Source organism: Pleuronectes platessa, chromosome 3 (genome assembly GCF_947347685.1).
Source record: "Pleuronectes platessa chromosome 3, fPlePla1.1, whole genome shotgun sequence".
NCBI classification, from domain to species: Eukaryota; Metazoa; Chordata; class Actinopteri; order Pleuronectiformes; family Pleuronectidae; genus Pleuronectes; species Pleuronectes platessa.
The window spans coordinates 6343516-6371325 of NC_070628.1; the positions used below are offsets into that span (position 1 = coordinate 6343516).

Sequence of the window (27810 nt, forward strand, 5' to 3'; positions counted from 1 at the left end):
TTTCTGACACATTCAATAAAATGCTTTTTAAAAACAACAGGAAATTCTGTGGTCTCATGTGGTTCTTGTTGGATATTTAAGGATGTTTGCTCCAGTGTTATACAGTTTGAGGTACTTTTAGATCTTTAGATTTAAACGGTATGAACAGTTTCTTAAAAAGTTGTACTTGGGGTTTCCTGCACATCTTTTTGTCTTGTTTATGAGTTGTTTCACTGAAAGATTTCACCTTTTATCTTTCTCTATGGTTGTAATACTGTGATTTTGATTTATTTATATTTTCTGTCTTGGATTTGAATTTGACATCTTCTTAAATGTTGTGCTTTGGGAGTGGGAAAACGTTGTGTCTTTTCATTTGTTTGTGCTTTGTGTCATTTCTGACTTTTTTTGTTTATTATTGTAACTTCTGCAACATGTGCTTCCACAATCTCAACATCAGGGGGCGTACTTTACGTATTTGGTCTCTCTCTCTCTCTCTCTCTCTGTCTCTCTCTTTTTCTTATACACACTCACGCACACGCACACACACACTCAGATCTGCAGCAGAGCCTCGTCCTCGGGGCTTTTTAAACCGTGCTCGCTTCACGCTCCAACAACAACATCGTCCAGCCGAGGCACCGCAGCGCCGGACGCGTCGAACCAACGGACACCGCGGGGACAACGACCCGCCTCAGCTCCGGAGACAGACAACGAGGACATTTTTAATTGTGTTTAAAAAGAGGTAGAGAGAGATAAAGAGAGAGAGAGAGTCCAGTTAGGAGCTGCGGGTCAATTAACCCCTCAACCCCCCGGAGCGCTGCTGCCGCTGACGGGTGACGCCACGGTGACAGTTCCCCGGTGTGAGATGCGAGCGGAGCCGGCGTGTGACCCTCGTTCCGTCGTGTTCCATGCGGTTGTGGCCGCGGCGGACTCCGGGCTTGCAGCGAACTCGGCGCGGCCGCGTTGATGCAGCATCTGCGGGGTTCGAATCCGCCACCGCTTGGATCTGGGAGGACAAAAGGTGTAAAAACCAACCGGGGGCCCGGACCGAGAACCAGCGGCTTGCGACCACCAGGTAGGCTGTTCTTTTCTTTCCTTGTCCCCCCCCCCCCCCCCTTGTGTCCTCCGACCGACTCGGTGAGACTGCGGCACTTCTAACGGACAAAGCGGGATGAAGCTACCGCTAATCCCGGGGGTTAGAGAGCTAGCGATGTACCAGGCGCAGCGGGTGAGCCACACTGGGGGGGGGTGTTCTCGGGTACAGTTGAATTCACAGTGAATAGACGAGAACAGCGGTCGTGTAATTTAGATTTTTTGTTTTGTTTTGTTATAACATCCTCCGCCATTTCACCGCCCACAGCGCGTGTGTCTCCCCCCAGCCTGTGCTCTGCAGCATGGGCGTTCGATGCCTGGGTGAGTGGAGGTATCTGCTGTCCTGTCATTCATCATGTGCAGGGGGGGGGGGGGGGGGGGAGAGTCTCCACACGGCGGGACCCCCGTGGACCGAATGTACCCCCCCCCCCTCCCAGAGGCGTTAATACCTGTTTTAAAAAACACCCTCTGTTTGTTTTCTGTCATTTTAAAGGTCTCGTGAAGATCACAGAGGGGGGATGGCACACATGATACTAACATGTAGCCCACATTGAAAATACATGCTCATAACATGCAACAACCCACAATGCACCAGGGGACGTGAAGGGGAAAACCACCTCTTAATAAATGTCGATATGATCACGTCCACTTTCAATTTATCATGAAAAGAAACAGATGCAACTGAAATGATGTAATTTGTCATATTGCAGTGTTATAGCCCCTTTAAACACACACACACACACACACACACACACACACACACACACACACACACACTCACATACACACACACACACTCACACACACACAGGTAGGATAGGTAAGGACATGCACACAGCGGAGGAGGGATGCCCTCATGTGTTTCAGTTGCTGCACACCTAAAATAAAAAGCGAGTCATCATGTAAAATTTACAGGACAGTGGATATTTATAAAACAGTAATGTTTAATAACTAATGACAAGAGGGGGGGGGGGGGTGGTAGTGTAATGTTTTTGTTTTTTTCTTCGTATTGACTGTCACGCTTGTTCCGATCCCCTGTTTTGATTTGATTAGTCATAACGCATCAGATATCATTACGGTGATTATTGTTGTTGTCGTGGATGGAAGCAGGGTTTTGATGCTGTGGTGATAAACAGTGTGAGTTGTGTGTCTGTGGCTGCTGCACCTTCATCCTGCTTCAGTGGAACAGACGTTTCTCATCTCTCTGCCGCAGTCGTGCCAGCTGCACATGAAGTCATTTCCTTCCTCTGTTAACTCACAATGTCCGTGAATCTCTTCTTCTTCTTTCACAGTGGCTGCGTGAGGCATCGTGTAATACAGTGAAGTGACAGCCTGCAGGTAGCTGCGTCAGGATGGCGGCGGTGGTGAACTACTCTCCACCGTGGTGGGTGAATCTGCTTCACCGGCTGCCACATTTCAACATCGAGTTCCAGACGGTGAGCAGTGACTTCAGGCCCGAAGACTCCGAGTATCAAAAGGTAAGAGGGTTACAGGGGGGGGGGGGGGGGGAATAATTACCTCCCACTTGGAATTCATCATCCCCTTCAAATCGTGTAGCATCACTTAATCATCCAGCCTCCTGCCTCTTACCAACACGGCAAATTTACAGCAGAGGGGCAAGAGGTGGCTGAGGCTGTCCACTGAGTTGTGGGATCCCTCCCTGCATCGATCAATGATGTGTGTGTGTGTGTGTGTGTGTGTGTCTGTGTGTGTGAGAGAGAGAGAGACAGACACAAAGCAGAGGAATGTCCTTGGTCGACCCACTGACCCCCCCCCCCCCCCCCCCCCCCCTCTACCTGCTCCATCATTGTTATTTATCGATTAGTCAGGTGATTTCCAATCTGCGGATCAGGGCTGTTAGAGGTTGCAATATTTATCTTACATGTTTGATATTAAGTTTCCGATGATCGATTAACAATTGAAATTATCTATGAATATGTATAACATTGTCCAGTTCCAGTTTCTTGCCTGGGAGCATATTCTGATTTAATAGTATTGTTAATTGAAAATCTATGGAAAATCTACCCTTGTTCAATTTGAGGACATCATCTTGGCCTTTGGACACTTGTAATTTGCATTAATCACTATTCTTTTAAACATCTATAACATTTGATTAGATAAGCAATTATTGTACTTAACTGAAACAATAATGGTAAAGGAAATACATTCATTGGCACAAGCTGAAAAGCATAAAACTAATTTGAGTCTGTCTGTGATAAAATACAGTCTGAGTCGCGGTGCTGCCTTCCAGAGCAGCTCCATCCTAGAGGGGCTTTGGCCCAGTTTTTGCTGCATTTCATTTGAATCCTCAAACAAGGTGACTTCCAGGTCCCTGCAGCAGGAAGCACAGTCTCAGCAGCTCACGTGAAGCCCAGGCACGTTGTTTGGGGTCGCTCATTTCACGCACCGCAGTCAACCCCCAGTATAGTTCGCTGACATGTATGGAGGGGGGGGGAGTGTAGAGGGAAGGTGTTCAAGTTCAAGAGCCGAGCGTGGGAAGGCATCCCCGGCCATGGACCAGGAAGGGAGAGGAGAAGTGGAGAGAGGGAGTGAGACAGGGAGAGGAGAAGTGGAGAGAGGGAGTGAGACAGGGAGAGGAGGATGAGGAGGAGGAGTGACAAAGATAAAAAGAGACTGATTGGAGGCGAGAGGAGAGAGAAAAGGCTCCATGAGCCACGGGAGGTGCTTCTAAATTTCCAAAAAAACACTTCCTGCAGGCTATTCAATGTTTAACTGAAGGTCTTTGTGTGTGTGTGTGTGTGTGTGTGTTTGTGTCAGTGTGTGTGTCAATGTGTGTGACCACTGGAATTTTAAGGACCCCCTTTTTAGGCTAATTACATCCTGGCATAATTTAGCAGAGGGAGCTAGTTTCTATGTTGCTGATCATTCTGTATGTTTGTTTGCACGTTATTCATATGTACTGTGGTTTATACCCTGTGATTACACTGTGTCCAAAACTGTATCTTCTTCTTCTGTGTCAGAGCGTATTCAGCGCTCAGTGTCGTACGTCGAGGTGAGGTCACAGATCTCCCTAAGGGGCTCTGTGTGTGTGTGTGTGTGTGTGTGTGTGTGAGAGTGTGTGAATATAGGGCTTCTATTCAGGGTGAAATCATTAATTCTGGCTGGACGGGGGGAGGGAGAGGTAGAGGGTGAGAAGAAGAAGAAGACGAGGAAGAAGAAGGAGGTTGAATTGAGTTGGCTGGGGGAGGGAGGGAGTGAGAGGGAGGGGAGGGAAGGAGGGAAGGGGGGAAAGAGTGGGAAGGGGAGGGCTGTAGTCCGTTGAGAAAGAAAGAAAGAGAGCTTTCTTTCTTTCTTTCACTCTTTCACTGAAGCCCGTCTTTAGATTGGCTCACTATATCTGTCTCAGAGGCTTTTATGCATCCACTCATCCAGCTGAGAAACACACACACACACACACACACACACACACACACACACACACACACACACACACACACACATAAACAAGGTCCCACACAGTGTCCTTCAGTGCACAGAGTCCGTCACCATGCCACAACACACACACACACACACACACACTCACACAATAGAGAGAGATTCTTCTGTGTGTGTGTGTGTGTGTATGGTTGTGTTCTTTCTGATGTGATTTGGCTCAGGTTCATTTGTATTCAGCTCCGAAGCTCCTCAGAAGTTTCTTCTCACACAAGCTGCTCACAGACTCAACTTCGGACACTTTCCTGAAATTATCCGGAGGGGCCGTGTCCGTTGCCCTGGACATTTTCTGGAACTTTTCCTGCCTGCCCCCCCACTGAAGTGTCCGAGTGAGTCCATGTGAGAATACAGAAGGAAAATCTCTCTGGAAATTCTCAGCAGTGAGTCGGCATCTTTATGACGGCTTTAAAATGCAGCATTCTTAAAACCAGAGGGATTAAAATAACTCAGATTAAAGAAGTAAAGAAACCGAAATAGCTTCGAGACCTTTTGTCCTTAATGGCGGGTGCCGTCGTTGATGTGCTGTAAATAAAAAACGTGATTTCCAGAATCTATACACAATGTCTCTCCCCCCTGCAGTCTTCACCCAGGCTCCGCCCCTCGCCAGTTTGTTCCACATAATCTCCTTCTTTGTTCCTTTCATCTGAAAAACAAACTCTGGAAAAGGTCCACACCCACTATTCAAGAGTTCATCTCTGAAAACAGCTACATTTAAATTTAGCATTTTTTACTTTTTTGCAACTGCTGCTCCTCAATTACAGAGAAGCTCTGTCTGCAATTAACAACCAAAATACTTCCTGTTTACACCGGCACGCCCATTCCCAGTGTCCGTGAGTGGTCACATGATGAGCATCTTAAGACTCGTTAGTATGGAAGGCGATTAAAGCTGATGTGAAGTCAAAACGCTCTTGTGGAGAGAGATAATTTTCTTTTAGATACGGTTTCAAACTAAAACAAAATCAGATGGATGTTCACTCGCTCACTCACTCGCTTGCTCACTCTCTCACTCAGTCACTCTCTCACTCATTGTTCCTACAGTGGAACAGTTGGACGTCTCTGATGTCTTTATTGGGGACGCTGCTGACTCTGTGGCTTTTTTGCAAGAAAACGTTTTTCTTCTTTCTTTTCCTGAAGAGCTGAAATAGGAGCTCATATCCTGAGGTTCCGCAAGGCATTGAAATAGCATGTGTGCCGAACCATGAGCGTGTGTGTGTGTGTGTGCATGTGTGTGTGCGTTCATCTGTTTGTATTATGGTAGAATCGCACAGTCAGCTACCACAGTTAAACAGCTGCAGAACATTACAGAGGAGTCATGTGACCTGTAATAACACACACACACGCATATATCCACAGCTGTGGAAAGTAAGTAAGTATAATTGGTATTTTTTAAACAGTGAACTACATTTTGCACACTGGAAGACATTATGTCATCGCATATTGAAAAAGATCAGTGAGACTCAATGACAAACAGATTAAAGAGACACTCAAATCCTTTTTTTATGGTTAGACTCTTAAAGACATACCATCAGGTCTTTGTCTGAACACAGATTTTGCCGGTGGTGTTTTGGCTTCACTCTGGTTGCACCGGTGGTACAGGTGAGATGGATATGAGGCAGAATGAACTCGGGGTCAGGCGGCGCCTCTGGAGAGATGTGGAGATGATCGTATACGAGGCTCAACCAGAGTGTAACACACAGGCAGGGAGAGTGCAAGGACAACTTAGTGAAGTGGAAGTGATTGATCCTGTCAGCTCAGTCATACACAAACACACACACACACACACACACACACACACACACAGTCACAGGCGTTCACATACACACACTAACACGGACAAATGGAAAGTAGATCACTGTGCCTGGGTGTTTAATGTTTAGCCCTTCCTCCTGCCTGCAAGCTGATCTCTAGTAGCGTAGATGTGTGCGCACGCAACACACACACACAGACTTACAGCTAAGTACAGACACACACACACACACACACACACGTGCACAGGCAAGCTCACCATGCTTATTAGTAGCTAATTGATCCACACTTAATCTGCTCTGATGGTTTGTCGGCCTGACAGTTAATCTTGCGGCCATCGTCAGGGTCAGAGCCGCGGGTTGAAGCGTGTGGGGGATCTGAGGTGGAACATGAGCAGCCCCCTGTGCTCGGCCTCATTTCAGTCTCCTAAACACACTGAGACTGAATGATCTTCACCACTGTGTTCAAATGATAGAGTTAAATATTTACATTGTAAACATACCAGCACTTGCATACCATAGTATAAGCAACAGACCTTTAAGAACCTTAAATTCTCTTGTTTTGAAATTTCATCCATGATAAATGGCAAGAGGGTATTTACAGTATATTGTTGTTCTATAATGTAAATATTTAACATTTTCCTCTTCATAGCAGAAACAAGCAGAACACAGTAAGCATGAGAAGCTATAGGAAACATGTACTATTATTATTTTCATTTTATTACATTATGGCATTTTTACAAATAGTTAGTGAGCTGTTTCATATCAGTTATCATGTGAGTGACCTTGGCTGTGATTGGCTGGATGGCCTTTCAGTCAATTAAACATGCCCCATGGGAACTCTTTTTCTTTTTAGTGCTCATGACTTCTTCATTAAAAAGTTCTGCTTTTCACTGCTTCTCTTTGATTTAGATGATTACAAACTGAGTACTTCTGGGTTTTGCACTAGAAATCAGATTTTTAAAAAACAAGCAATTTTAAGGCTTCACTTGGGGATTTTTGACATTTTGAAATTTACATTTTGTTAAACAAGTGATTAAAAGCAAAAGGTTTTCGTTTAATTGACTCAAACATTTTCATTAGGTTTACAACTAAAAATAATTGTAATTGTTTCTGATTTCGGGAAATAACCGATTTTATTACATCCCTAGATTATGTATTCAGATTGTTTATTTTTGTAAAGTGATTATCACAAAAAGAAAATAACAAATCCACACGGTTGAGTGGCTTAATCAGTTTTTAAATAATTGCCAATTTATGTTTTGGTGATTGATTATTTTATCAGCTCTATAGTTTAAATTCAAAATAAAAACACAACACTTTGTTTTACTCCTCTACTTCCTCTATATCTCACTATGTGGGTTTGATCCCATTGTCATTCCTGTCGCGTGCTTTTTAATGGATGCCATGAGAACATTCATCCTTATATCCAGTACCATGAGCTTTTCTTTCTCATTCTGCAAAGCCTAATGCATTTTGTTCTATATGGTGTAAAGTCACCAGGGATCAGACAATGCATTAGAGGAGCACAGTGGTACGCTACCTCAGAATAACGTCCCTGTCACACGCTAAGCTTTATAGATAATAATAGAGGAGGATAATACCAGAGGGGAGGAATCTGCAGGACTTATCTCCCCCTCCTCTGCCACCAGGATCCACTCCTCCACTCCTCCACTCCTCCACTCCTCCCATCCTCCACTCCTTAACTCGTCTTCTTTAACCTGTTGAAGAAAAAGCAGTCAGGGGAAAAAGCAATCAAGTGATTTCCTCTGGCTCAGCCCGAGCTTATACCAACTGCTCTCCCACAAGAAAGTAATCATGTGTAAATAACAGAATCACTTGACTTAGTTGTCGTGGTCCAGGGCCATAATTAAGTTTGTAATAATCAAACTAACATTGTAATTATTTTAAGTAGAATATAATAATTCATATCTCCCAGCTGTAGGCTCGTAGAAACCTCGGTAGATATGGTTTTGATGGTTTGAGTTTGGTCTGAGGCTTGTGCTTTGGAGTCTTAAATTAACGCTATTCTCACCCTTCAGTTGTAATTTTACACCACTGCAGTTCACATCCTATTTTTGTATCATATCTGCTGTACTGGTCTAGTTTACTAACCCACTGGCTTTACTGGATTGGATGAAGCCCTCCAGCTTTGATACATTAGCCTTTGTTGGCCTGGTTATTCATCTGACACACTTAATGTTGACCTTATTAGGCGGCATTGTTACCTCGGCCAGGCAGATTATCTTTTCAGCCGGCTCTGTTGTTTTGTTTGTTTTATCACCAGGATTACACAAACAAGTGCTGGACAAGGGCCAGGGGAGGAAGAACCCATCAAACTTAATGTGGATTCAGGAGCAAATCGCTTTTTAATCACCTTCCTCAACATTGCAAGACAGGCAGTTTCCACGTAGTCACATGTCAGCAAATAATGAGTTTGATGTAAAATTGAAATTTGTATGGTGTTGAGATGAAGGAGTTTAGTAGAGAAAACTGCTGGAACTTAAGGCATTAAGATTAATGTTTGTTGAGTTGGAAAATAAAACCAGTTTAAATGCTGAGGAGTGAATGGTTTGTCTCTGGCTGTTGTGGTGAGACCCTGGTGTAATTTGCCACAGTTAGAATGTTAACAGCCTAAATAAAGATGGTCAGTACTTTATCTATACCGCTTGTCCTTTGATGGTTGTGTGTGTGGGGGGGGGGGGGGGGGGGGATCTGGCACCAGTCCCAGCTGATATAGGGCGAGAGGCCAGCGTATGACAGGGCTGACATGCAGAGACACTCACACCTGTGGTCAATTTCACGTCTCTAATCAATCTCTCTCTAATCTGCATGTCTGTGGACTGTGGGAGGAACCTGGAGAGAAAACAGGGACGCAGGGAAATACTCTAAATCCCCAGCCAGGGGTTTCCAACTGCTCTGGCTTGTAAACCAATCAAACTGTAATAAATGTCTACTTAACAGAGCTTGGGCTGCAGGTTAGGACCAGTCCAGCTCAGTTCTTTATGCCTCGGGGCTGGTTAATGCCGTGACTGGACTCATGTTTTTGTGCTTTCTGTACAAGAGTCCGTCTTTGGCAACAGTTGAAGCTTTGGCACACATATTAAACAATATGAGTGTTTATATACTCCTACAATACATGTCTATATATACAGTAGAGGTGCATACATGGCTGTAGGGTGAAGACATTTCTGGCTGGCAGTGAGGAAAGAATGAGGTCAGCAGAAACATCAGCAGTTTAGAAAGTCTGGGAATCCAGGAAGTGTGTGTGTGAGGATCTTGTTGGATCTGCGGTGGATTCAGACCGTGTGATCAATCCACAGAAGAATCACAATGTTGTTGTTTCTGAACAAGCAGAACTACAGCGGGATTCTTTTGTCTGAAGTGGTCGAGCGGGCAGAGACTCAGTGCTCCTTTGTCTCTGCATGGTCCTGCAGCACAATGACTTCTCCAGACAACTCCAGAGGGGAAAGGAAAAACCAACATCGCAGTTTATGTGATTAAAAAGAAAAAAGATCTCATCAGTTCCTGAGAAAATCTCTGTAACATCCCTCATCTCTGTCTTTATCCATTTCCTCCCCGGCTCCAGTCATCTTCTTTCTTTTCTGTCTCTCTATTCAATCTCTGTTTTTGTTCCAAATTTACACCCCCCCCCCCTCCCTGCTCCATCTATCTGTTTCCACCACCCCTTCCTCCTATTGCACTTCAAAGCCTTCCGAGGGGTATGTGATCTGTGTGGCGGGTCTCTCGCGCACACAGCTCCCCGTCAACATCGCTTCCGCTCACTCTGTGGAGGTGTGTGTGCGCTTGATGGTATGCAAATGTCTGTTTCATGGTATCCATCAAACGCCCCTTTAAGAGCCACTGGTTTTTATCCTCAAATAGCTGCAGTGAGCGGCGCAGTTTGTTTATCAGGGTGCGTCTGTCTTCACAGGACAAACCAGATCATGTGGAGTCTCGAATGGATCTGGTTTCTGCTCATATCAGTTAATTTGCTTCCTGTGTCTCTAACCCATTTCCCCCCGAAATTGCTCCCTTCTCGCGTGATACGAGCAGCTAACCAACATGATACAGCACCGATGTTGACATATTTGTATGAAATCATGAATTTTTTATGGCCACTAATTGATCTTCTCTTCCTTCCTCTTCTCCTTAGTCTGTCTTGCTGCTCGGTTCTGTGGCCTTGCTGTGTTTGGGCCTGGACCTCCTCTTTCTCCTTTTCTACTCTTTCTGGCTCTGCTGCCGGAGACGCAAGAGTGACGACTCCTCTCACTCCCATTCCCACTCGCAGCAGCCGAGCGCTGACTGCTGCTGCACGGCCTGGTGCGTCATCATCGCCACACTTGTCTGCAGGTGAGAGGTCCCACGAGAAAAACACTTTTACAGTTTAAAAATTGGTCATGTGATAAGTGCCTGATGATCCGGGGGAAAGGATGAATCATGACTGATAAGACCTGGACACCCACGTTCACTTCCTGAATGTCCCAGGCTTATCAGTGCATCTTACAAGTCTGCATCATCATTTCCAAAAGTCGCAGCATGTCCAACCACAGCCTTCATCCACAACTAATAGGTTTTAGTTTTATTATACTTCATGTTGGCTAAGTTTAAACATGGAATCCACATATCTCAGGAGGTTATGAGCCCCTAAAATGAAATGAAATTTTTTTAAATGATGACGCAGAATCTCAACTAGACTAGTGGAAAATACTAAGGATGGCTAACACTTACTGTCAGTCACACTTCCACCTTGTTGTAGGTCCAAGAAAATACATCCCTGCATTTTCTTTATTGCTGGTTCTTAGTATTTTCTGCTACTAAGCAGCTAACTGCAAATAGTCAATCTACTTCCTGTTAACAATGTGTGTGAATGTTTATGTGATATGTGCTTTTAGTTGGGTTAGTATGGACAGAGATTACTTCTGATACAGAGCTTAAACAGTATTTTTTTTAAATGCCATTTAATAATGAAAACATATAATTGTGAACGTAGCTAAAACACAACCCTGGAGATACAAACGAAAACAGACCTGGCAGCATTTGCTAAACTCTTTGTTTTCGGAGCTTGAAAGTCATTTGTTTTACAACTAACACACATTGTGGATGTAACCTGAGATCAGATGACAAGTGGTCCCCCCTGAAGCATCCTAATGCCATGAGTGAAACGCCTTACTTGGTGCCGTCCACTTGGGATCAGATCACACAGGACGCATGTTAGTGCCAGGTGCTAAAGCTCTGCATACCACAGCCTGTTGGTGAACAGCTGTACATCTCACTAAGTCTGAGTCACAAGTTACCCAGACTAACACAACGTGCACTCATGCTGCTCTAACTGGCCTTGAATGCAAAGTTACGTTTCATTCCACTGGTTTTATGGACATTTTTAATTTGCACACATGAAAAAAAAATTGAGGAAAGGCCAGAAATGCAAAATAAATGTTGGTATGAAAGCAATAACTTTTTACAGCTGGCTGAGGTTGAAAGGATGTCATGTCAAAAAGAGAGAGACAGAGATAAAGGCTGATGGAAGCAGCTTTGATGTCACGCTACAGTGCCTGCGTCTGCTTCCTCTACCGCATATAAAGCATTCGTTTTACTGTACCACGATTCAATGTTTCCACTCCACCAGCAAACCAGAGAAATCAAAAACAGCAGAGAGTTCAGGGATCTACATGTAGCTCAATATGTCCCAGGTAAACAGACAGGCTAAAGAAAGGAGCCACTGTCAGTGTGTCAGCCCCCCCCCCCCCCCATGTCACCACTGATTAAAAGATTGATTCATGAAGATTTTATGATACATAATATATTTATCTTGATATATCTTGTCACACACTCACATTTTCATTTTGCAGAAATTGAACCTCGAGAACAAAGAGAGCTAGGCAGAGGGCAGGGTTATGATATATTAAATATTTTAAAATCCATAAACCCTTTTATTGCAAAACAAAAACCGTGTTTCCAATCGAACACGAAACAATTCTCTCCTCATGCAAAGTTTGACATTTTGCAGATGCACATTTGTCCCTGCGGCCTGTCCAGGGTGAACCCCGCCTCTGGCCAAATGTCAGCTGTGATTGGCTCTGGCCCTCCCCCCCTGCAACCCTCAGAGGACAAGTGGTATAGATAATGGAAAAAAAGTTTCCCACTCTCCCCAGCAGCCATGTGTAGATTGCACCAATCCCGTCCACTCTGTTGTTACAGCCTGAAAAACCCACGTGGTGTAACTGGGATCCAGCCAGGTGGTTGAACTGTTAGTGTTTATCCGACTCTGGAGGTTGTGTGTGTGTGTGTGTGTGTGTGTGTACAGTTTGAGGTCTGTGACCCCCGCTGACCCAGTCGAGTGGAGTGTATTCTGACCACAGGCTGTGAGCTGTTGTGGACTCTGCTCCTCTTCACTCAAAACTGCACACGCAAACAAACTACACATTCCTCTTTCACTTACTCTCTCACCTCTTTTTCCCGCTTCCTCTCTTCCTCTGTCTTTTCCCCTCGCTAGCTTCCCCTTTTCTTCACCTCCATTTTTTTTACCATATTATTTCTCTCTGTCTCCGGCCGTCTTCCTGGCCTAGAAAGGTTGCCATGGAGACAGAAGCAGATTTGATGCAGAGACGAGAAATGAATTATACAGTCAGGGGGAGCTGTGTCTGCTGGTGTGTGCGTGTCTGTCTGTGTGTGTGTGTGTATGTGTGTTCGCGTGACTCTGTGCCAAAGAGGGTTTTTTGTAGGTTTTAATATTTCATGGTGAGCTATAATATTTCTTTTTGAATATTTGATATGGATCTGAGTATGCAGGCCCATCCATCTGTGTGTGCCTGCCTGCGTGCTCTTTGTCCACAATTTAATATGACATCATGTTTTATTTTTGGCACAGCACCAGCTACATGTGGCCTTCCTCCATTAGGTTGCAGGTGCAGTGTGTCTGGATAGAAGCTGTTTCTCTGTATTGAGGATTGTTTACTGCTGTAGTAGTTTTGTGCTGAAAGGAATAATCACTTGTTTGTTTGAGTCATTTCTTCTCTATTTTCTAAACATTTGATAAGCAGAAGGAACTCTTTCTGACAATCAAAACAGATTGTAACATTACTCAAAATAAAAGCCAACAATTCATCAACCAAATACTGATTTAAGGAAGATTGTGGGTGACGAGATTGGGAGTTGGCCTTGGATCGAGGTTAGCACTCTCTGGGGACCCTAATAGTCAGTTAATTAACAGTCAAGTAGGATCAAGTGTCTGTGCGCTGTCTCATGTTTACATGGATGAGCAGGTTGGCACTATTGATATTGCATAAGGAATGTCAGTTGGCTGCACCTCTGCCAAGGAGGTGATGTTTTCATCGTTGTCTGCCTCTGTCAGCAGGATTACTCAAAAAGCTTATGAACGGATTTTCATTGGATTTTCTTAAACATGGTTAGACATGATGTGTGTCCTCTCTCCTAGTCCCTCAAATACAGGTGAATCTGTTGGATTTGAACTCATCATGAACCCAATTTTGACTGAATAGAACATTTCACCATCCCATCAATTGAGCTCTAGCTGAGTGCGTTTTGGTTTGACCATTAAGGTTCATGTTGTTTGTCCGTTTGAGTTAAAGATGGACTGAAGCAGAGGCTCTCTATCAGAGTTAACATCAATCTGAAAAGGTCACTGTCTCTCAAAAAGCAAAATAATGTCATATTTTCCCTGGGGGGGGGGGGGGGGGATTTGTCCTATCAGTCTCAAGCTGGTCATTATCTATTGACTTCTGAACCTTTGCCTTGCTCTGCACTCCCTGGTTTATTCCTCACACTCTAAGCTGTTGGTGATCAAAGTCATGAAATCCCTGGATTGGAGCAGCATTAAATCAGTGAGATAAAACTCGTGGAGAGAGGAGGGATACAGGGAAGAGGAGGTGACAGTGGTGGAAGAGGGAGGAGGTGGTTGAAGAGAAGACGATGATGAGTAAACTGGAAAATGGTTGGAGACAGGGATGGTTGGAAAATATGTTTAGATCAACGTACAAAGCTGCGTCTTTACGATTATATTCCAATGTATTCTCTTTCTCTCGTCAAGCCGTTTTCTCTCTTGTTGTTGTCTTATGTAAGATGTATGCACATAGTCCATCAAACTGCACTCAAACACACTAAACAATGTATGTTTACACACACCCACACAGGCTATTGTGTGTAACATGGGCCCACTCAAAGCAGGGCTACTCAAGATCTAATGGGCTACAATGAATTGCTCTAACAATGGCCATAAACGTCCCGCTGCACTACTGTCTTGTGTTTGTCTGTGGACGGACATCATAAATGCAAAGTGGACACACACACACACACACACACACACACACAACCCCACACACACACATACAGTACACAAAGGGAAGGGAGGGGGCTACAGGGAGCTTTACAGGGTGAGTGAGAAAATAAAAACACAGTGGGGAGGGGAATGCAGGGAAATAAAGGCTGAGATGAGACAAAAGAGTGTAAAAAAAAAGATTTCTGCAGCGGTGGAGTTGGTGGTGTCGGGTCGGTGGAGGGGTAACACGCAGGAAGAACATGGTGAAGGAGAACAAGGAAGAAAGGAAATTGGGGCCACCTAACTAACATACTGTAGCATGTGCCGTGTGTACGTCGGGGCAGAGCCACAGAAGGACCATATTATGTTCGGTCTGGTGACCCAATTATGGTGTTGACTGTGTGTGTGTGTGGTGGGAGGGGGGGGGTCATTGGAGAGAGCGAGGGAGAGAACAAAATCATCCCTGGGAGTCCCATGCTTGCCTGAGGCCCAGTGGTGACACCAAATCAACATATGACGAGCTCAGTGCTGCCTGTTGCTGGTTAGCATAAGGACTGCACTCGATTACCAAACTGTCTTTGCTGCAGTTTATTACGTGTTTCTGAGACATTATTCTCCCATAGTGGTGATTTTTTTTTTTTTAGGCCATCGGATGCTTTAATAAGTCATTGTGCTAACCCTCCCTGTTCTCTGCCTCCCAGCGCTGGCATCGCCGTGGGCTTCTACGGGAATGGAGAGTCGAGCGATGGAGCCAATCGTTTGGCGTACTCCCTCCGTCATGCCAACCGCACCGTCTCTGGGGTGGAGAAACTGGTGAGTTATCCACTGTGTTGTTTCACTTCTAAAAAATCCTCACATACAGATAACAAAAATGGAATAAAACAACAGGACTGATGGCATCTTCTGTTGGTGTTTGTCTGAGTCCAGGTGTCTGACAGCGCCCTAGCCTTAAACCAGACCGTGGAGGAGAACCTGGTCCAGTTGGAGACGGCCTTCCAGGACCAGACAGACTACGTGTCCATCGTCCAGAAGCTGCAGGGCCAGCTGGATGAGCTGGTGAGGCTGATGGTGGACGTTCCCTTCTGGTCCAATACCGACGTGTCACTGGAGGACTTGGCCCGCAAGACTGAGGCTTTTGACTTTTACAGGTTAGTACTTACAAGTAATGGTTCGTGTTTCGAAGGATCTCAGCAGCCTTGAGAGATTCTTTCAGCTTGGCTTCAGAGTGCATGTTTAAACCATTAAAAAGAACCACACAACTTTTAAGCTGTCAACAACCCTGGTTTTAAAAGCTGAAACAGTAGAAGTCCCAGGGAATTTAACTAATGGAAAAAACGTTGGCTTTATAATCTTGTGATTTGGAGACCAAAACATTTAACAGCGATGAAACTAGTGACCCGACTGTGACCCTGGAACATCAATCAATCAATCAAATTTGATTTGTATAGCCCATATTCACAAATCACAATTCGTCTCATGGGGCTTTAACATGGTGTGACATCCTCTGTCCTTAACCCTCAGCAAGAGTAAGGAAAAACTACTAAAAACCCTTTAGAAACCTCAGAGAGAGCCACATGTTAGGATCCCTCTCCCAGGACAGACAGAAGTGTCATAGATGCCACGTGCAGGAAAACATCATCAAGATTAAAGTTTTTAGCATTATTGATGAGGGTAAACATATTGAAGGATAACTTCAACACGGTATTTCAAGAAGTCCTGCTGCAATCATAGTCTATGGTCAGCAGCCAGCAGGATCATGATCAACCATCCAGATCGGATCCACTATAGTCCAGAGTCATTGTCCACCGCTGCTTATTAGGATCCATCATCAGCCGCCGCCTTGGTCATGGTCCACCACGATTATATGATGCCAACGTGACACAGGATCCGCCATTACCACAACGATCAGCCTGACCTGACCTGTTGAGACACTGTGGTCTTTGTGTTGTTATGTCCAGGTGGATGGGATACCTGGGCCTGCTGCTGTTCGATGTACTCATCTGTCTCCTGGTGCTCTTCGGCTTGATCCGTAACTCCAGAGGAACTCTCATCGGGTACGTTCACCTCACGTCTTACCTCAAATGGAGGTGAATCCTGTTGCGTGATGACGACACATTGTAAAGCCAAATCTTGACCTTAAAAATCCGTATTTGTGTTTACCTTCAGCGTGTGTCTGCTGGGGGTTCTGACTCTGATCATCAGCTGGGCGTCTCTCGGCATGGAACTGGCTGTTGCTGCTGTAAGTGTAACGATGGCAACATGGCTGAGCTCGCTGCCTCTCTGCAGTGATGTAATCTCTCTGCCCACGGCTCGAGTGAGTGTGTTGTTCCAGGAGGACGTTACTGTAGCCTGATGTGTCATGTGTGCTTAACCTCCCAACAGTCAGCCAGCGACTTCTGCGCCTCCCCGGATACCTACATCACCAGGGTCACCAAGGAAAACGCTGTCATCAACCAAGGTATGCAGTAATAAAATAATATAAAACACAAAAATAAACAATAAATCTCTGTTTTTGTTGTGCGCAGCAGCCAAATTTGAATTTTCTCCCCTTCAATTTTTTATTTGAATTGTCTGTAGATATAAAACGATCATTATTTAATGCGTAAAAAACGATGTGTGTTTATTTCCTTTTTATCTTGAAAACATGAATAGTACTTGGAATTCAAGTGATACTGGTGAGACTGGTCAATGGACTGCTCATGTACAGTTGCTGACAAATAAGCAGATATATACAGAATAGACTCCACAGCTTCCACACTGACAGTCGAATCTCACCCGGAGATGTTTCTATTTTAAGAAACAAGTGTGTTTGTGTGTATGAGTGTGTCCGAGGGGATTGTGTTTGATTGACATCCTGGAATATAGAAGCTCTCTCTCTCCCTCTATCTCTCTCTCTCTCTCTCTCTGCTGACTGCAGTGCATCTGCAGCCCTGCACACTCCTCTTCCTCCACTCGCTCTTCCTCCTGCTCGTCCCAAATGCAAAAAAAAAGAATCAGAGCACAGTCTTGCTTTTTCACTTTAGCTCATTATCTGATTTGTCCTCCATCTTCATCCTTTTATATCCCTCTTTGCTTCTCAATTGCTTCCTTTCTTCCTCTCCCTCCTTCAATTCCCTCTCTGCACTCACCTAATGAGTGCTATTGTCTGTCGGTTGTTTCCGCTCTATCTGCCGGCTGTACAGCACAGATGTTGCCTCTGTAGCACACATCAGAACACACCCAATTATGCCTGTGTGTCTTACCGCTATATAAAAACTGTTATGTTTTATTTGTCAGTTGATGTGTATTTATTGGTGTATTCCCAGATATCCTGCAGTATTACCTGAGGTGCAGTCCTGGCCAAATTAATCCCTTCCAGCAGGTAAGTGTTGTTGTAAGAATACAGAATATATTGGTGTCGTTGTTGTTTCATAATGAGCCAAAAATAAACTTGTGTGTCTGTGTGTGTCTCTGTGTGTTTTGTAGAGGCTGTCAGGGAGTCACAAAGCATTGGTGGAGATGCAGGATGATGTGGCAGAGCTACTGAGATCAGCAACACGTGATTATGCCAACACTAAGGTGCGTGTGCTTGTGTGTGCAATGATCTGTGGGTCTTTATTTCCACGCATGAGTGGCGTCGCATTAGTGGTAGCGTGATGAAACTGGCATTTACAAAAGTGCCAGCACACGCGTGTTTATCTGACGTGTGCTGAGAAACACGAAGGCATCGTGCATTTGTAAATTTTGTTGTCTTTTTGTGTGTGTTTGTGTGTGTGTGTGTGCAGGGGAATCTCGAGCAAATCCAGTCTGTTCTGAATTCCACGGAGGTCGGCCTTCACCAGCTGACGGCTCTGGTCGACTGTCGCAGCCTCCACATGGTGAGTCACCCTGTTTGTTGTGTTACTAAAAGAGAGAACTCAACCCTCAGATCCTCGATAACAGCCGACTCCTCCCCCCTCCTCCAGGACTACGTTCAGGCATTAACAGGCCTGTGTTATGACGGAGTGGAGGGTGTCATCTACCTGGTTCTCTTCTCCTTCGTCACCGCTCTGATGTTCTCCTCCATCGTGTGCAGTGTGCCACATACCTGGCCCGGCAAGAGGTAACACACACACACAATGTCTCTCTCCCTCTCTCTCTCTCTCTCTCTCGCACACATTTACACCCCTAAATTAGCCCCTCTAGATAACCTGCGCACTAACAGCTAACGTGTAATGTTCTAATTGTCTTACCGAACTCAACTGATGGCCCACAAAGAATCGACTTGGTGCCCATGCATGTCCTCTAAGTGTGTGTTGCCTCCTGAGCTAGTGCGTCCCTCTTCCTGCCTGTCTTTGCATCCATCCACTCTTGTCTGCAAGTTTTGTTTATTTTATTGTTTGCCGTTAGCGCCGCCAGACCAGCTCATCACCTGTCTCTATGTTTGTACATCTCTCTCGTTTTCTTGGAGCGCCACTCTTTCGTTAGATTGTGTATCACTACCTATTTTTTTCTTTCTATGCCCCCCACTTCCTCCTTCTGTTCCCTCCCTGCCTCCTCTCTCCCTGTCCTGATTTGGAAATCTTTTGGGCTTCAGCGAATGATGTTTGGAATTTGAGGAAACCGATTGACCCACATAGTTAAATAAATGGACCTCTCAAAGAGCCAAATAATAACCAAATAACCCTGCGGTTAAAAACAGCGCAAAGAGCTCTAGATTGTTCATCACACGATACATGACGGATGAATTATGAAACACAGCTGTGCCATAATAGTGCTGTTTGGTTGTGTGTTGGTGGGTGTGAGTTACCAGCAATGCTCCCGTTCGGCAGGTATCAAACATTAATCCACATTTCCCTGAGTTAAGACATATTTCAGCTGAGTCTGAGTGTGCTGCAGCTGCTGAGTCTTTGTGATGGGCTTTGCGGTGTAACTCCATTTTGAAAGAGTGAAACACCCCCCCCATCTGGTGGCCACTCAGGGTAGTAACACCTCCGCCTTTGTGTCTCTGTTAACACAGGGAGGGCCCTGCTAAACTATAATTCATAGAGCTCACGTCACTTGTTTGAATCATTTCCATCTTATAACTTGAACAGTTGGAATAAACTGTCATAGAAATTACAGTCCTAACTGAAATGTCAGCAGTAGAGCACAAACCTCCGTCACGGCCCAACAGTCCCCTCAGGAAACCACATTTAAATTCACTAGAGATTTGTATTTGATTTGCATGGATTATTATTCTCTGCGAAATCCACAAAACAATTCCTGGATCTGCACCAAATTTAATTAGTTCTTCCTTGGCTCCGCTCCTCCACTAAATGTACTAGAAATTGGTTAAGTAGTTTTTGCGTATTCCTTCTGATAAACAGACAAATACAGACAGAAATCTAAAATCCTCGGTGGAGGTAAAGATCCACGTGTGCTCATGAGTTCTGTGGTTGATCAGAGATTGTCTAAGCCGGTGCATTTCTGTAGCCAGAGATCAAACTTCCAAATCAGCACATACCTTATTTGATGCCTCATTCTGTTACATCGCTGGCCGTTTTACATTTTTGACCATTTTATGTCTGAAATGGTTTTTCCCAAACCAGCCACATTATCTCCTATTTTTTTCCTGGCGTTTTTTTCTTTTCTTTTTTGTTGCTTTGACTTCCATGGAGCACTCAGAGATGCATGAGTTATAAAATAATGGATTCTTGAAATTTGACTCTGTCTGGACCATTTGAAATGGACAGTTAATGCCAGGAGCGTTATCGATGACTGCATGAAGAAAATGACTGCATGTTCCTGAGAGAACTTTGAGAATATCTAAGAGTCTATTGTCCTCTTACAGTTTAATGCAATGTGACCGAACAAAGCAATAAAAACAACGCTGCTCTGAGCTGTGTCGTGACATTAGAGACACTTGTGTACTTGTTGTGGACCTGTGTTGTAGATGAATGCTGCCCATGTCCCTTCTCTTCTTGTTCAGTTGCTTTGGGGCTGAAGGCATGGTCCTAACCAGTCTTTTACATCAGGAGACTCCTTCATTGTACAAGAACACCTCCCCCTCTCCTAACCTCCTCTTCAACCACTTGTTTACACTCTGTTGTCTCTCTCGGATCTCCCTCCCCTCTATCTCCCCCCCCCCCCCCCTCCCCCTCCTGTTCATCGTGCCCTCTTGTGCCCTGCCCTTACCCCGACCAATTGAAGGACGGATGAGGAAGATGGAGAGGACGAGTCGGCCGCCTCACGTGGCGGCGTGCACGATAACCTGTACCGCGTTCACATGCCCAGTCTCTACAGCTGTGGCTCCAGCTACGGTAGCGAAGCTAGCCTGCCCGCTACAGCCCACACTGTCAGCAATGCCCCCGTCACTGAATACATGTGAGTTAGCACCCACCGCTAGCTAGAGGCTAGCAGGATCAATACACTGCCTGCAGTAGGTAGCTGATGCTTGCCCCCCCCTGTGACCCAGAGTAGCAGCAAAGCAACGCCCACTGCCTGAGATAAGACAAGTTAGGATAGCTAGTGTTTCTGTACTGTATGGGTCGCATGTCCTTTGTCACACACTGTCAGCAATTCATGTTCCCGACACTCAGTGCGTCACAACCCTTCACTAGATCTCCCTTTGATGCTAATAGAACATTAGATGCTTGCTGTGTCTGCCAGCTGAACTGTGTCAGTCCACCATGTTGGCAAAACGCTGATTTTAAAGAAGTAAATTCAGATTTGCACAAGTTAATCATTTCACTTTGCTTGCTACGTGTTACCACAGGACTGCAAGTGCCTGCTCTGAGTCGACACAACCACACAGAAGAGAAATAAGCATACACATAGTTAGGATAGTCTGCCACTGCTTGCTTCTGTTCCAGCTGTGTGCTATACAAGCACACCGTGGTGTTTGAACTGACAGTTTAGATCTGTATTCAGATCAGATTTTAAGCTTTTGAGACCATCAAAGGATGATGTTTTTCATGTGTTAGGCAGATAGATATATGTATAACAGAACTGACTTTGTTCTAAAGCATACAACTGAAGGGTTGTCGAGGGATTTATTCTTTTCCATGTAGCTTCAGTCAGACTCTGCTGTCAGTAGCTGTCAGTGGTCCAAATTCAGTAATCTTAGGAAATCATATTCCATGGAAAATAGCTATAAAAACACTCTTAATGAACCAAATAATACAAAAACACGTATTTGTCCCTAAGTAAAGATGATTGCTATGCAAAAACAGCTCGAACAGTAATGAATGTGTGTTGACTTGTGTTTGTTTACATGAAGTTAGAATAGTAAGAATACACTGATAGCTTAGAAAGAACTGGACTATCTGAGCTACTAATTTTTGTATTAGAAGTTTGTATTTACAAACTATATTATCTCAGACATTCAAAGCATCACCTAAAAATCTTACTGTTAATGTGACAGTGTGATGACACCAAACATCAATCAATCAATCAGGGATGTGGCAGTTATTCAGTTTTATTTTAAATTGTGCTTACAAGGGACATTTGAAGCTGAATATATTCATATATTTTATCTATTTTATGCCCCACAAAGTAAAAGTAGGATCTTAGTGAGCGTGTGTCCCACGAAGACTAAATGCTTTTTCTCCTGTGCATTAAGAAAGAATGTTAACTATGCTGGACTGTGGCCGAGGAGTTTAACCCTGTCTACTTACCCTCTGGCCGTCTGGGACCAAGCTTTAGCCTCGGTCTTGTAATTATGACCGAGGACATTAGTCAGAGAGTTATTAGTCAGAGGGTCATGAAGTTTTTCTGAAGAGCAGATCATAGAAAGAACTGAGCACCAGTGGCAGGGTGACCACATGCAGTAACCTCTTATTCTATAATGCAGGAGCCAGAACGCAAACTTTCAGAACCCTCGGTGTGAGAACACCCCCCTGATTGGCAGGGAGTCCCCTCCACCCTCTGTAAGTGCACACTTTCTAGAACACACTCTCCCTCCACTATCTTCCAATACCCACATTGCTGCTGGAAAACAAAACAATCAACCCACAGAGAGGGTAATATATCATTCTTTAAGACGATGAAGGAACCTGAGTGATGATAAATATTTGTGATGTGTAGCGAAGTGTGGATATTGGAAGGTAGTCCCCCCCCCATCCCTACACCACAGCAAGTGTCCTCTGTGCTCAAACTAGAGCGGGATCATGGACCGCCGTCATGAAGGTCATTTTGGCAGCCTGGGATTATCTGGAGCATTTAAAACAAAAAGACTACTGTTGATAGTTGGATGTGCACTTGCATCAAAAGAGAAGCTTGACTCTTTTGATAAGTGTCATTTGTCGGGGTCAATACAAAGTTGTTCTCTACTTCTGATGTACAAAGTCTGGTTGGTTTCACTGTGGCCGTCAGTGAAGTGTGAGAGGGCTTGCAGATCACGCAAACAACAGATTGTCGGTCGGGGGGTTGAGAGAACCTCAACACACACTTCGAAAAATATTCAAACTGCACCTTGTTTTTTAACTTTAAACACGTTGATTATTCTGGTCGGGACAAGGTGCTGCTGGGCCTGTAGTGGAAGATGTTGTGCATCAACTGAGGCTGTAAAATACTGTGGACCGACCAATCACCGTAATTAACCAGTCTTACCATTATTTACAACTTCTGCACGGCTCGTAGGATTTATCTCCTGCCACCTCCTCACGATCTGCAATGAATCTGAAAGTCTTCTTGACAGATCACCCCCCCCCCCCCCAGAGTAAAGTCGAGCCCAAACCTCTAAAAGATCCTCCTCCCCCCCCTTCCCCTGTTCCCACACTGTGTCTATTATGTGTGCATTCTCTGGTCGAGGTGTGTGTGTCCTCTGTTTCTGTGCCCCCCCCTCCTCACCCTTCACCATTGAACAGCCACAGGAGCACATGTTTCCCACCTCCACTGTCAAAAACTGTAGCGGCGGCAGCGATTCACCAGCGCCTTGTCGACCGGGTGCCGTCGCTCCCGCTCTCCTGCAGCGACCTGGAAACCAGAGACGTCCAGCTGGAACTAGCCAGCCGCCCACTAGAGACCACTAACTCATACCAGGCTAACCTACTACATCAGAACTAGAGCACTAACTACAACCCACTGACCAAAAATAAATGACATCTGCTAATTTTTACATTAACACCATCCAAAATTAATCAGCTCTGAAATGAAGAATGACTGTTGTAATCAAACATCCCTGGCTGTCCAAATGACTGGTCAAAGAACTTCTGCTCTACCTGTGTGTGTTTACATCAAATATCTATCTATCTATCTATCTATCTGTCTGTTATTTAAAAAAAGTTTTCTATAGTATTTCTTTTTATTCTTCAGTGTAAATACGACTTGATCGTAATCCACAAATTTTTTCCTTCTCTTGTCTTTTTTTGTCCTCCTCCACCTTGTCCCTCTCTTCCTCTCTCGCTTCTCATTGTTTCTCATTGCTCTTATCTCGATTTCTCCCTCTGGTCGTTTCCTTTCCCAACACGTTCGTCTCTCTTTCCTGTTTCTGTCACCACGTCTCTCCACGCTTTCCCCGACACCACCTTTCACATCCTCCCTCTCTCTCTCTCTCTCTCTTTCTTTCTCTCTCTCCCCTATTTTGTTATTTTTCTCCTCACCGTCTTCCAATCTCTTCAGTACACCTCTAGTATGAGAGCGAAGTACCTGGCCACCAACCGACCGGACCAGAACCGACGCTCCGTTCCCAACGACCAACTGGACCCGGCTACCCGGCCTCACCCCGCCGCCCGACCCCAGTCGTCAGTCCACTAGATCCCAGTCCACATCAGTACTGCCTGAATCCAGTTCTCACCGCCAACAAGAACCCAACACCGCAGAGTTCAACCAGAGCCGAGCGCCTCAAGCACCAACAGGACCCCAGTTTGTAAATGTCCACTGAATCTCACTTCATCACCGGTTCACCAGAAACAACACAGCGAGTCAGAACTCACCAACCACACGTCCCAGGAAAGGACCGCACGAGGTCAACAAGTATTAAAAAAAAATCTAAACCAATCAATCTTCTTCTTCCTACAAGATCAATATCTCTGCTACTCTTCTTCTTCTTCGTGAATGTGTATCTCACGTTGCTCAGTCCACCACTGCTGGTCAGCCTGCAATACCCACATCCACTGCAGCGAAAGCTCTGGCTCCTTCTCCTTTCTCTCTGTTTCTTCTTCTGCCTCTCCAGATATCCCCTCCTCCACTAGGATCTGTACACTGCCCTCTAGTGGAGAAAAGCTACACCACTTCAACACATACTCGCACTGTACAGAGCTGTAAATAGTAAACATGTGCTTTATCCTGATTCCATGAAACGTAGACTGATGAATCATAACTGGTAATGTGGTGTGCTGTGTGTTTATCATGGAAAAGTTTCTCTGTATCTCTCCTATACACACAACACACACACACATACACACACACACACGCACACACACACATTGTATAAATAGGATTCCAGTGAATCAGAAAGCCATGTTTAGGTAGAAACCCGCACCACATCCACGTTCTCTCTTTAACTTAACATTGGTGTCTAATAACGAAGACTTGAATTTTGAGCTTCTGAAGTGTGTGTCTCTCTCCCGTGTTTGCGTGCACGTCAGTTAATGCATCTTTTGAACACGAGCCAGGAATCCTGTCGAGGACTAAACGCTTTGAAGCTCTTGGGAAATGGAGGGAGAGACAAATAGGACATGAAGGAGGCTCAACCTGTGCCAAAAACTATATCATAAATATGAGGGACGCCTGATGCTGTCCACTTCTCCTGCTGCCTCCAGATGAAACAGACTCTATCTGGAACGTTTCCTCTGTGACTGTAAATAAAAGGGAAGAAGAGAGACACTTGAAATGGGAAGCGATGGACAGATGATTGTTACCACACGTTTGCCAGGTGCTAAATAAGCCAGAGGACGATCAGCACTGAGGAAGGGATGGAAAAGTTTTTCTTACTACAGTGTTTTTTTTCTTTCCAATCAGGGATGTGATCAGGAAAACACATCAAAGATGAAAAAAAACAAAAAAACTTTACATCATCACCAATAGGAAGTTGTGCCCTGAACCCTGATAAAACACGTCCCTGATTTATAACATTACCTAAGTGTTTCAGAATTAAAGACAGTGGGTGTTTTTTTTTTATGTTCATTCATAATCTGACATTTGGGTTGTAATACTGTGACCAACTGTAGTATTCTATGTTTCTTAATTCCTGTGCTTTTATTTTGTTAAGCGGTGACTTGTGATATTCAGCCACCAGAAGTGAGATTTTATTTTGTTTGTTTTAAAAAATTTTTTACCCACAAGCACAAATTCTCTTCAAGGTGACATCATGAGAGGGAGAAGTAAAAACACTGCCAGTGGTTTTTCCTCCGACTTTGAAACTCTGTGTACGAAAACAAAACTGTAATCGTGAAACCATGTGTGTGTGACATCACTGCAGCGTGATTGGCTGTTGCTCTATCTCAGTGTTACCTTGTGTAAATACAGTGATCAGTGTATGTGACTGGCCGCAAGCGTGAGGGTCAGTCTATCTTAGCCTGAGTCATTTCTATAGGGACGCTGCACATGCCCCTACACACACACACACACACACTCACACTCACACACACACATATAAACATGCCGTGCAGACACACACACACACATTACACACACTGCAGTATCGTATAAAGACCCATCTTTCCCTGCTTTTGCCCAGTTTAGTAACCGCACACCCTCCCACCGCTGTGACATCACACCGATGACCATTTGCATTATGGGTGATGTAGTAGGTAGTAGCTGCATTTCCGAGAAACCCCCATAGTTAGCCGAGCGAGCGGAGCCCCACCCCCTCTCAACCACCATTCCTGTACAGCATTTTAATATTTTACGATTAATCAATGACCACTTCTCGTATTAGCGAGACAATCTTACAAGTGTGATTTTACTAGAAAGAAAATGTCCATGTTATGGTAACAATGCTACCTATGGTCTAGTATTTTACAGTGTGTTTTTCTTTTTCTTTTTTGTTTTGTTGCACCATCGATGCAAACGATGTTAAGATCTGTGGGACTAGTCACTGATTAATGGCCTTTCATAATGTTTTTAAACTCTTACAACACTTCATATCACGACATGTTTTTTATTTCTCTCTGTACTGTAAAAAAAACTCGAAGTTTAAAGATAAAACAATAGCTAGCTGTTTTGTAGGAGAATAAAGGCAAGAGCAGCGTTTTTCCTCTCTTATTAATGGTGAATGACTCTGTCTTGCAATGTTTTAATAAAACTATTCCAGTGTTCCCTGCACACCTGGATCACAGTTGTGTTTGAATTCCTGTGCGATGATTTGTGGGATTAACCTGGTACAGCTCGAATCGAGGGGGGGGACAAAACGTGTGTATGTGTGGAGTTTACCGGACTTCAAACACACCTCTGTCCAGATGTGACGGACAATGTTTTCTATGGCTGTTTTTATTTTCTGATGGTTTAACTAAGATATTAATGATGTACATGTCAAAACTGTGGTAATGATATCATTCAGCCTGGAATAAATGTTTAAAAAAATGAAATTAAAGCAAATTTAACGTATTGATGAAGACTGTGGATCATGTTTTGGGACGGGACACAGAACTGGTCGGATGATAATTGATAAATTGTGTCTTTACTCAGAAACTGTTAATTTAAGTGTTTTTTCTTCTGAGAGTTTGAACACAATCCCTGAAACGTTCTCTGTAACGCTGTGGAGTGAAGCTGTCATGGCTTCTATTATTTCCCGGCCTCGTCGTGACCCAGTTTCCTCCCTCACAGTTTCAGCTTCCATCATCGCCTCCTTCCTAATGCCAATCAATAAAGTGCATTAAATTATAACAAGAGAAGGGTCAAAGGAACTGAAGATTGATGATGATGAAAGTAAGTAAATGCATCCATCAATCATGACTCCTGATGCGATATTTTAACCTCGTTATAGACCATTTGTTTTAACGCAGATGATGGATGTGAAAAGCAAACTAAAGTATATATTTTATAATAAGGTAACAACTTCAGGTTTTATTTTGTCCTAGTTCCAGTCATATCATCTTGGTGTTTCACATGTGTTTCATTACGTTTTATAAAAACAAAAGCAGGATAGGAACCCATTCAAATGTCCTCGTCTGTGGGAAGGCGTTGCAGCATAATTCACAAACATCAAATATTCCTGAGATGGCTGTTTGTGGAGCTACTTTCTCTCTATTTAAAGCATTAATCTGTGACACACACAGTAAACAAGCAGCTCCACTAGCAGAGAACCGAGTGCACAGTATCTTTGATTATAGCTTTCACTTGTCGCATGTAAACATGCAGCCAGCAGGTGTCACTGTCCACTGA

At 44.4% G+C, this 27810-nt stretch overlaps 1 protein-coding gene across 2 annotated transcripts; it reads left to right on the forward strand.

Moving 5' to 3' along the window:
- Positions 1-903: 903 nt before the first annotated feature.
- ttyh3b (tweety family member 3b) lies at positions 904-27033 on the forward strand. 2 transcript variants are annotated; one of them, XM_053418235.1, is made up of 15 exons: positions 904-1051; positions 2361-2546; positions 10423-10619; positions 15246-15357; positions 15472-15692; positions 16503-16598; positions 16711-16783; positions 16927-17002; positions 17850-17905; positions 18010-18102; positions 18309-18401; positions 18489-18625; positions 20695-20868; positions 22337-22412; positions 24106-27033. In XM_053418235.1, the coding sequence occupies exons 2-15, from the start codon at positions 2421-2423 to the stop codon at positions 24238-24240; spliced, it is 1665 nt and encodes a 554-aa protein (XP_053274210.1). In that variant the 5' UTR covers positions 904-1051; positions 2361-2420; the 3' UTR covers positions 24241-27033. The 2 variants fall into 2 exon arrangements, with proteins under 2 accessions (XP_053274210.1, XP_053274211.1); XM_053418236.1 differs by lacking the exon at positions 20695-20868.
- The last annotated feature ends 777 nt before the right edge of the window (positions 27034-27810 follow it).